This window comes from Trachymyrmex septentrionalis, unplaced genomic scaffold (genome assembly GCF_001594115.1).
Source record: "Trachymyrmex septentrionalis isolate Tsep2-gDNA-1 unplaced genomic scaffold, Tsep1.0 scaffold182, whole genome shotgun sequence".
NCBI lineage: Eukaryota > Metazoa > Arthropoda > Insecta > Hymenoptera > Formicidae > Trachymyrmex > Trachymyrmex septentrionalis.
The window spans coordinates 391254-403204 of NW_017304990.1; the positions used below are offsets into that span (position 1 = coordinate 391254).

General features: G+C 42.2%; 1 protein-coding gene across 4 annotated transcripts in view; it reads left to right on the forward strand.

Moving 5' to 3' along the window:
* LOC108746616 (AT-rich interactive domain-containing protein 3C-like) overlaps positions 1-11951 on the forward strand; it is a 184679-nt gene that overhangs the window by 153719 nt on the left and 19009 nt on the right. For all 4 annotated transcript variants that reach the window (XM_018483494.1, XM_018483495.1, XM_018483497.1 and 1 more), the window contains exon 4: positions 4990-5062. In XM_018483494.1, coding sequence (XP_018338996.1) covers positions 4990-5062 — 73 coding nt within the window. The remainder of the gene's footprint in view (positions 1-4989; positions 5063-11951) is intronic.

Consider the following 11951-nt stretch of genomic DNA (forward strand, 5'->3'; position numbering starts at 1 on the left):
GCCGGACTTCTCGGGCCACTCGTTGTTCTGGACGTTACGGAGATTTTATAGGAGCGTAACGCACCAGCATTGTACGCGCCGCTCGACGTCATAATGATTATAATTGCCTTTTGCTATCTTTAATGTCCTGGAAGCGGGTAATGGTAGCAACTATTATGGCCGCTCGTATAACCCACTGCTGATCTTGATATCCCCACTTAAAGTTCCCCATTTCCATCGTCCACCGGATATCTTCCTACACTTATCACCGGCGAATCAAACTTGCTCCGATTTTCATCCTTGTTTTCAAGAACGTTCTCACTGTCTGTTGTCTATCGTTGGTAACTTAACGAGTGTTGTTCTATTTGTTAAAAAGAAAAAATATATATTGATCGAACGCTTTCGTGGGAATGCTTTTTGTAATAGGGATTAACCGGATATCACTTTATAAAATCTCATTCGGTCAAAGGTGGCTATGAGACTTATGTAAGACGAGAGAGGAACGTATTGAAATTTCAAGCCTTCGACTAAATTCTAAAGCGAAAGATAACGAGTGGGTAGCTTTAGATAAAAGAGATACGTTTTGCGGATCTCTTTCTCTTCTAAAGCGATATAATTTTATTAACGATACTTAAAAACATTTTGCTTATATATTAATTCTTTTTTTATTATGTACTATATATATATTATATGCGCCTAAAGCGCTTTATATCCAAAAGATTTCTATAATAAAATAAAATTTTCGTCGTCGTAATTGCATCACGCCGCATTCGCGCTTTAACGATCTCTCGAAATCCTTTGAACGAGCAAATGTAACCGTCGCGTCGGAGGACACGAGCGATAAAATTTTTATCTTGTTTCGTACGTTTGTCATAATTCATGCGAACCTACCGCGGAATTCGCAGTTGCGGATGATGTTTTGAAATTATTTTATAATTCAACTTGATCCTAGAATATATTAAATAAAATATATAAAATCACAAAACTATTTAAAAGTTGAAATCACTTGTCACGTTCTCTGTTATAATACCGACTGCCCCTAAAGGATCTAAACTGATTTGTATATAACTGATAGAATTTTTGAAAATTATCTCCGTCTATCTCTACTTCTTTTAGCTCTTTTAGTTATGGCAGATTGAACTTCCTAATCGCTACGCGTACAGACATATTCAATGACTTCGCTCATCTGTACATAAAATTTAGGTATCAATATAGCAGTACTGTAGCGTCACTTAGCAATGTAGAATTATAAAGGAAACCCTTAAAGGATGTAGATTTTCGACGTTTTCAAATATATCTTACGAAGTATCAAATCCCTTAATATTATATCGTAATAAAAATGACATTTGTCACATTTAAATTTTAAAATTGGTATTCGCGAATAAGAATTCGTTTAATCTTAACGCAGTATAAATCGACAATACTTTAGCATTATCATTAGCGTGATAAGAGTGTCGTGTCCCCGCGTAAAGGTCCTACGTTCTTATCCGATATCTCGATCTTGAATCTCGAAAGGAAAAGTCGGAGCGTATTACGTAAGACTGCGCCCGCTTCCGTTCCTGTTCGAGACGCACCCTTAAGAAGGGTTTACGGCCGGAAGTTGACCCCTTACATTTGCGGGGGCGGATGCAACGTAATGATATATCGCGCGCGAGGAGCTTTTCAAGGTACACGGACCTATGGCTAATTATATAATTAAGATAATAAGTCGGCGAGTGTAGGTACTGGCTGCTCACCGATGTCCCCTATTCCTCCTAGCGAGGCTTGGCAAGTCGTATGGAAATTTTACATTATCATCTGTTTCAGGGGACCGTAAGATGTATTTTTAAAAATATCATGCTGTATGTACACTCTAAATTTCTTGCAGTGAAATCTCTTTTTTTTTCGGAGCGAAGATTCACTCTAAAAAGAGTGAAAAAATTGTCACTTTTTTTTTCAAGAAGTTAAATATTTTCAAAGGTGGTTGTATTTTTACTTTCTTGAGAGTGAGATTTCATTGTAAGAAATTTAGAGTGTAGGTATATGATATATGAAAATTTCGGTTTTTCGTAAAGAAAATGTTTTTCGTACGATATTGTGAATAAGTATTTATATTTATTTCTATTTCACTTGCAATGAAAACAAAGTTATCGACGCTCCTTACGTAACCGGAAGAAAGCAAACTATCTCAATCTCTGATTGAGTGGGAAAAGTCGCGCATCGATAATTGTCGCTCATAAAGCTAGCGACGTGTGCCACGCCAAGTACTTATGAGAGATCTCTTCTTGTTCTCTACGTTCGTATCTCTTCTATCGCGTTTCGCGTCTGGAGGTCGTAAAATTCATCGTGCGATGAGTCAAGAGGCCAGAACGAAAAAGAGTTAGAAATCAGCTCGACGAGCTTTACATTTCAAAGAAACGCAACTCGCGATTTCGTACATTCGCGACAGATGTCCCACTTTCCTTCAATCATATTCATATTTAACGATAATATTTTTCAACAAACTCGACTTTGCGATGAATTGGCCAGATATCATCGTTTATCGTGACTCGCAATCAGCGAGTAATAAAATCGCAAACATCTTGCAGCTAATTTCTGCAACGAACGAGTTTACAAGCTCGACAGACACCGTTAAGAGGAGATGATTGAAATTCGATGATTAAAATTTTCAAGGAATCACTCTGTTCATCGAATGCGATCATTACCGGATATTCTTGCCGGACCCACCTTGTGTGTATACACCTCGGTCGCCTATAATCACAGCACCTTCGAGTCCGTTAACGTTACTAAGCACGCGTACATCGATCATCGGCAAAGTTGGCTCTCCTCGTGGTTGCCTGGGACGAAAGTCGTCCGATCAACCGGCGGTCGTATCAGGAATTATTATTCACTCGCCGTCAGTGGATGAGAGAAGGAGAGGGCGGGGCTGCGGCGCATGCATCATCGAGAGCAAATTCCGTTGCCCCGTCTTTATTTTACCACGGTAGTGAGGTACACATGGTCGGCATGTAGAATACGAACGAGCGAAAGAGAGAGAGGGAGAGAGAGAGAGAGAGAGAGAGCGGGGCTCTTCTCCCCTGATCCTCACGTGGCTGCCGTCAGTCCGCTTAACTGTAGATCAATCAATATACCTCGCTTGAACCCTCAGCCTCTATACTCCGTCCTCTCCTCCCTTGCCTTTTACTTCGTCCTCTCCCTCCGGCTGCCCCTAACGAGCTCATCGCTCGTGTAGCCAAAGAAAAAACACGAGAAAGTGGTACAAAATGGCCCTTGAGAAATGCTGTCCGTCCATCCGTTCGTTTCTTCGTTCCTTCATTCCTACGATACGCTCGTTCGCTTCGCGCTCTCTCATCAAGGGTAGCGAACGCGATTAAGGGGGTGAGAGGAGCGAAGGGGTTGCCGCAGAAATTCATTTCGAGGAATACGAATGTAGATTTCTCTCTCTTTCTCTCTCTCTCTCTCTCTCTCTCTCTCTCTTCCGATTGATTAACTTCGATTAACGATCTACTTGCACGTGGCGGCGATTTGCCTGTAATGGCACCTGCCGCTGCATGCTGAGAAACTGCCCTCTTCTTACACAGCTGTACGCGCGTCGTGCGTGCACATACTGCACATATTTCGTTTTGTCGCCATACATCTCGTGCGCGCAGCATTTTTTCCCATGACAGGCGCCGACATTTACGTCTTCACATGGGCGTTACGCTTTGACGTATTACTTTACATTTCTATATCGCGATACCGTTCTGTGCGGTACTCTCGTTAATTACATTGCTAATAATAAAATACAAGAGCCACGAATTCGATTGGTCATTTCGAATATTAATACAGTTAATTAGTTTTCCTGCTAAAATAAACGCGTACCGTTTGAAATGTAAAAGAGTATATTGATGTTAAAGAAAAAAATCTTCCGTATAATCAAACGGACGTTTATATTGAGTATCGACTGAAATTCAAGCGCGTAATATACCTGCACTCCGTGATTTTACAATTACACTGGTTTTATTGTTGCTTTCATAATCGCGCGGGCGGTCTAGGCGGGGGAAAACAAGATGGGATAGACGTAAGGCGTGAGCGTAAGGTATCGTATTAATTATTATTCGCCCTTGGGGAGAGATAGTGTTGCGAAACACCGCGCGATTAGTCGAATAGAATTTATCGTCGCGGCAAAATGTGCGAGTCGAGTTGCGATTGCGAAGAGCGGAAAGTGGATTGGAAGAGGAAAAGAGGAACAAGCTCTCAAGTAGTTTGCAACAAGCTTGTCGAATGAGCGTTTAAGGGATGTAGAAAGCGCCAGAGAAAAAGAGGACGAGGAGAGGGAGAGAGAGAGAGAGAGAGAGAGAGAGAGAGAGAGAGAGAGAGAGAGAGACATTAGGAGAAGAGAAAGCGAGGGTGTACGGGGCTGATATTATAAAAGCAATTAGGAGGTCTCAGATTAGATATAGCACATCGTACATAACAAATATGATAATACGGGCCGCCTAGCCCGAAGGGGGTTTGGCTTTCATATAGTCGGCGAGGGTTTCGGGTTATGAGGCAGGTTAAACGGAATCATTAATAATCGGAGCTAACTAATCTGCCTGTCGCTATGAGCACACTTGTTTCACTCCTGTTTTTATTACCACGCCGCAAGGTAACGTTTTATTCTCCCGATCGGCGCGGGAAAGCGTTGCGAGGGGGGGAAAAGTATTTGTGCGATTATAAAGACGCTCGCGACGTAAAAACGTTGATTGTCGCTTGATTACGTTGAATTGCATTAACCGTAACGGCTCAACATGGGAAGCTCTTATCGTCTACGCTCCTATTTAATTTAGTACAATATCGTAATGCTGTAATGGAGATGTACTCATTATCGTGCGCAAGATGTCCCATCATTACACATAGTATGTAATTTCTGTAAATATAGAAAAAGGGGCGCACGTCTCTATACGAGTTAATATACGTTAGTGGCAAGACGCTCCCGTACATCGAAATGTATTATTTGTCTTGTATATTATGGCGGGACTCATTTGTCTTTATTTCTTTTTGTTTCAGTTGTATGACCTGGATGGTACCCCTGAACGGAAGATATTCCTTGACGAACTCTTTACTTTCATGCAGGGTAGAGGTGAGTCTATCGACAGAATAATAATTACCCCGATGTATTCGGTCTAACGTAATAATAATGTATGATGCTTGGCATGATGCCTGCGGAAAAAAAATTATCAAGTAACGTAATGGAGTTTGTATTACAAATATTGGACGTTTTCGCAGCATGTTCTCAAAGACGAGGCTCTTTCATTCGTAAAATTGTGTTCGACACGACCCTCGTCTTCTCCGCGAGATTCTTTCGCTATTTGTCAATTTGTTTTATAAAGCGAAAATACAAACCGCAAATTTGCACGTTAAAAAGTAAGAAAGTGTCTTTACAGAGATCTATACTGGTTGATTTATTACTATAAGATAGTAATTAATTACTTATTCGTATCGAACAACGGTGCTTTTGATACTTGAAATAAGTAATTGATTACTGTCTTTCCAGTCTTGGCCAGTATTAGATTTATAAGGGTACGTCCCCCCTACTTATACACATTTGCGTATACCTGTAAATTATATTTAACTCACTCGTAATCCATCATACATTTTGTCACGCGCTACTCCTACCGTGTTTTGCATCTTTAGAAAAATACGCTGAAATATATCGCGACACGCGATTAAAAGAAGCTCGGAAGAACAGGCGGCATAAATCCATAAGCGGCGGCCGTCTGAATTTTTTTTCGTAGAAGACACACTTTGCTAATTTCTTTAGATCCGCTGTTTGAATTCGTCGACCGTTGAGAAAGATATACACACATGCGTGACTACCGCGACCCGCATCTCGTTTCCTGCACACGTGGATTTTCGTACAGGCCGGTACCGTCCGACCGCGTCGTAAACGTCCACGTGGTTAAAAGGTTCGATAACACGTTGCATCTGCTCTCGGCGGCACCGAAAGCACCGAAATTAGAATCGACGAGCGGAGCGGAACAACGCCCATGAAATCGCACATTTTCTCACGCGCGTTTCCGCGCGGCGATAGCGTGCTCGCGTCTATCGCACGCACGACAGACAGGAGACTAGAACGATTCCGAGATACCGTAATTAGCGCAGTCGTGACTACTCGTGTCTCAGAGCCGCTCCACGCTGTGGCCGCTGCGGGCCGATGAAACTTTTCAACGGTTATAGAAAGGAGATCGATCCGCGGCGAATCGTGGCCCGAACGTTGGACGGTGAACCGGAAACGTCGGGCTCTAATTATAAACATGGCGACTCGTCCATCAATCAAGCCCGCCAGTGAGCGCGTCAGTGCTTCTGTTCTTTTCCCTCTTTTTCTCTTTCTCTCTCTCTCTCTCTCTCTCTCTCCCTCTGTCTGTACGAAGTTTGTGGCGCAACTTTGAGTCTGAGACGATGCTATTATTATGCCTTCCTCCCAAGCGATAATTAGAGTAGATTGGATCAACGTATCTGTCTCTTTCTCCATCGAGCGTCGTCAGTATTTTACGAACGGCAATTTGGTAGAGTAAAGAGCTGCTAAACGATCGTTCGGAAAGCGATAACGCGCGGCGTTGACAGACTCTTACGTAATGCGCGAGAACTGATCGATCTCGGTTGTATTGAATTTGGAAGATGTTCGAGAATATTTTTAACATAGAAATTTGGAAGAGGTGACAGAATGAGACAAATGCGTGAAGGGCACACAACATGAATAAGCGGAGGATTCGATCGAATCGGGGATGAGATCATGCGCGAAAGTATCGAACAGCATCGTTTGTTTCGCAGGTTATTATACTTCATGAATGGTAATAACGAGTCGAGAGGGAGAGAGAAAGAGAGAGAGAGAGAGACGATCATAAATCCTCCGGGAGATCAATGGCGATTGATCTTTCGATTCGCTCGTAACGCGGTTCGATTAAAATCGCGGCGAGGCGAGGGAAGGAAAGAAGAGGTGAGAGGGGAAAGAGAGAGGTATATCGAGCGGGAATCGCGTATCTCGATGTCTCGCGGGTAAAAGCTCGGACCACGAACGTGGGCAGGGACCCAGTCGGACCCAGTCGGACCCAATCGGACCCAGTCGGACCCAGTCGGGGCCCTGAGATCGGGCCCTCCCGCGGGCTGCGTTATTGTGCCGACGCGCGGCTGCCCCACGCACGCAATAATTCAACACTAACGTAACGCACAACACCTTACTACATCCGTGGATATAAAAGACCATTCATCATATTCGGGTATATTAGTCCAGCCACCACCAATTTGTGTTTGCTATCATCGCTCCGACTCTCTGACTCAGACGCACGGCTTTTTAGATATACAAACGCATGGACAAATTATCGCGGTTAGCCGATTATCGCTTTTGACGGCGGTAGTCCATATTTTTCTTCCACGTGCGACAATTTCACGGAAAAACGGCATGTGTTCTGTCGTGTGTGTGTGTGTGTGTGTCGTATTGGAAATTTTTTTTTTTTTTCTTCAAATTTTATCAGTCAAATTATCAGCGGAATTTTATCAGTCGAATATGTATATATGTAATCATTTCGCATTAAACAATATATTTGAAAGTTTCTATATACGTTTAAAGCAAGTGCCACGTTTTTGTTCTTACAATCGAGTAAAACGAGATGCTTATTTAGACGAAAAACTCATTTGATGGGACACAACGAAGATAAATGAGCTCCTTCACACTTTTAACACCGCAAAGTGTCACCGCCTAGGTTAAAGAGATTCTTAAATAATACATCATAGCATTTCTCAACAGATAAATTCAGTAGTCTATTCTGTTATATTTTTCTATGCTACTTGTTATATAGATAACACCCACAATAATAGAATCATTTATCGATAATATATACAATGTTTATCAGAATAATAATAAGACGGTTAAAAGTTATCAACTTTCCGAGAACAATTTAGGTCGCTTTGTAATCGATAGGATAATTCTATTTCTTCTGCTTCTGCACGTGTATGTAACAAATGATGAAGTATATAAAAGAGGGGCGTATAAAAATGTATAAAGCCGACGCTGTGCACAGAATTTTATATTATAGGATCGTATTTATTTTATACTTTGTGTAACACACGCGGGAACATCTTTTCGTAGAACTTATCTTTTAATGCCCCTTAAATTCGACGCGGTAATAGATATTACTAAGGTCGTTTCGCAACAAAGTGTCCCACCCGTGTTTCGATCCCGCCGCGACGAGGTATTCGTATATCAAAAGCGCCGACGAGGCACGCGGAACACACAAATTCGCGCAAGCGGAACATAACTTAGTTCGATATTGCCGCCGAATAGCGATGAAAACCGGTTCGAGAGGGTCAGTATAACCCTCGAATGGATCCAGAAAATTTTCTAACGGCCGGATTATTCGATCAATCTTACGAGTAACGTCGAATGAATAAGAGACGCAAAAACGATGTGAAGGCGTACGGAAATGATTTGATTTAAATAGATTAATTGAGTACATTAGTTATATTATACTTTGGGATTAGACTCTCTCCGCGTTTGCAGGTTTATTCTTAATCGTGTTTTCATATTTTTATATGTTTTAGAATTTAAAATGGGCAAAAATCTATCGTGTTTACAAGTGTAGATTGGTTCAGGTTTCATTTTTCGACCTGTACAGTAAATTTAGTTGCAATAAATTAATAATACTTAAAACATGCTGTCACTTCGTGCCGCGTGTTACGACAAGTTTTAATATATCATAATATTTCAAGAAATTTCAAACGTCAAAAGTCATAGTAAAGTACACGTTCCGCAAGTATTTTTCTTGACTTTTCTGCCACTCTTCTCTCTGCGCGAAATTCATGTTTCACTCGCGCAAAAACTAAACTTCGCGCGTTATCGAGACTTCGCGCGGCGAGGAAGGTTCTTTATTTATCGCACATATTGCTAACACCGCTCGAAAGACCGACCGTTATAAATCCCAACCCATTTAATATGCAAATCTCGGCACCTCCGACAGCCCGAGGTTGCGCGCGTGCTTTTTTCTTTTTTTTTTTCCCACCACGAACGAGTTTCAATCGCCAATGTAATTCATACTGCGGGCAGATGACTGCGCGAGCAGTGCCATTCTCTTCGTCGAGTACGTTATTATCTTTACTTCCCTCTCTGTCGCTTCTCAGCTTCAGCTTCGCGCTCATGCACGTATTATGTTCATGTATATTTGCACTGCCGCAAATATGTACGAAGATAAAAGAACGTAAAAAGACTACAAATCAAAGGCGATAACGTCTTTTTTTTTTTTTTTTGCGTTAAATATTCATGGGAATTAATTTGATAACGACGTGTATATTTTCAATGTATGTAAGGCGACGATAAAAATGATTTTCTGAAAATTGAGACACACGTCTCCGATAATAAAAGCATTCAGAAATATGACAAAGCAATTCGTTTTGCGGATATGCGAGAGAAGGAAAAGAGATAGCGGTAGAATGTAAGAAGGAAAAAATATGAACTGTAAGGAATCATGTGATATCAGACGGTGGCTATTTTTTTTTTTTTTTTTTTTTGTTACTTCAACAACTTCGATCTCGACGAGAGGATGCATCCGAATGAATTGATCGCACGGCTCGCACATCGCGTCAGTATAAAAGTGCGTTCGCAAGTGTTGGAGCGGAGCTGCGTCGCCGGTTCGAGAAAAATGCCTTTTTACGTCGCGGTGCGGGTAACGCATTAACGCGGAGAACACGTGTTCGGCACGAACACTTTTCGCTACACACTTGTGAACACGCACCGCGTACGTGACGTCTGCATACACAAGATATTACATAGGTTTTCATAGGTACGCTCTCGTCCTTCGACTTTTTTTTGTTTTTTCTTCTTCTTTCTCGGGTCTCGTCGCTTATGGAACTTAAATTCTGGTTAAACGCCCCCGCGGCGAGTTTCGCAGTTTTCGTGCACGCCGTAGATTAAGAGACGAAACACAGAGAGAATCGAGGAGTAGGAACCACCATTGAAATAGAGCGAGCCGGCCAGGAGTAAAATCCACGGTTGCGGCTTAATATCGCAGTTATCGTGCCGCGTAGCCGTTACTTTTAGTACCTTTTAGTATCTCCGTTCATTTCGCATGCGCCTCATCCACGCGGATTCGCGCATACTTAGTGCATGCACGTCTTACATGCGAATAAGTCTTTCTCTCTCTCTCTCTCTCTCTCTTTCCGAGCCTCGCGCGCCAGAAAATATTTCCATTGTGCAACTAAAGGAGACGACGGTGATTCGCCGTTCCCCGTTTCCCTCCCATTTTCTTATTATTCGATATTTTGTGCCGGGAGCACGTTCGTATGCCGTTACTCAGTAACTGCACGCCGTCACGGCATATTGCAACTAGTTTGAATGTTTGACTTTGCCTCGCAACAGCGAAAGCAACAACGTTCCTCGCGAAAATAGTTTCTCCTCTCTTCCCCGCTTGCGGCGCCGCTTGCGCTTGGCACCGATAGCCTTGATTATTCCCAATGCAAATTAGGCAACGACCGACGCTCTATTGGGAATTCTCTAATTAGTACACGTTTGAGTCAGTTTCTCGCTGAGGGCGATACGATGACTTATCAGAAACTAAAATGACACGCTTCTATTCCTTTTCCCTCTCGTAAAAGGATTTTCTGCACACGTCGAACGATGGTAACTCGTCAATCTTTTTAATCCTTTTCGGTCGGAACGAATACACATTTACGTTTCAATTTTTTGCAAAGTCATTAACCTTTCATTACCAATGCGGGAATTTTTCTACCCTTCGTCCGCAACCTGGGTTTTTGAACTTTAGTGCAGATTCTTATATTCTCGTTCTGGGGTTGTATTAAAATCTGAAAAAATTCTTACGTATTTATAAAAGTTTTAACGACTGATTTGTACAATCACAGAAGTTGAATTGCATTTTACTGATTGTTCTGTACGGACTTAAATTTATCTAGAATTTACGATAAGAAAAAAAAATTGACTGTGCTTTTAAGATCGACACTGTTGGTGGAGGATTAATTTACTGATAAATCTAATAAAGATAATACACGCACAGCAACGAGACTTGCTTGTAGCTGGATTTTTAAAAGCGTCATTTTAATATGCTGAGAAACTCACTTCGGACAGTGTCGGCTAGTACCGTGAAAACTCAAAGGACTTACACAGCGCAACGAACGATGTCGTGGGGAAAATGTTATCGTTAACATCTTACAGATTTCAAAGAACTCGAAACCTTATTCTCGGCGGGACTTTATTATGTAATAAATATCCAAATTCATACGCGCGTTACAGCCTTTACCGAGAATCGATCTTCAACCGGTCCAAAGGGACGCCTATAAAAGCGTCGAAGCAAGGCGCGTCTTAGGTCGAAGAGGCAAGCGGACACATTTCGGGAACTTGGAATCGCGTGAGGACCGCGCGAGGTTGGCCGATTAAATCGACGGAATCTAGACACATGCAGCTTAAACGGACGTTATACGCGGAGATTATACCCGGTGTCTCTCCCCTTACCTCTTTAACACCTCCGTTTATACCTCTATTTGTATCTCGCACCCGCTCCAATGTCGTTTTATCGTCTTTACGACCTTGTCGAACAAATCGACGAGCCGGTGTCGACATCCAAGCAACTATGACCGAAGAGAGAGAGAGAGAGAGAGAGAGAGAGAGAGAGAGAGAGAAAAAAAGAGAAGAGATGGAAGGGTGGGTGAGGAGAGAAAAATGACAGAGTCAATTCACTTCGTCGACAAATACGCTCTCGGTAGAGAAATAGAGTATTTCCATAAAACGAAATAACGTTTCGCTTTCATAGTAGACCCGAACGAGTCGACCATTGTTTACGGGAATGATGAATTTCGGATCTCTGATAGATCTTGTCCCATAAAACGGAGACCAAACCTGCTTTTTTTCGAAGCGCCACTAGCGGGTAGATTCACAAGAGGATTATCTCGGGTTGGACCCATCCTCCTCTCCCTTTTTACTAGAAAACCGCCCTAGCAACACGCCACGCTACTCAACTTTCCGGGTT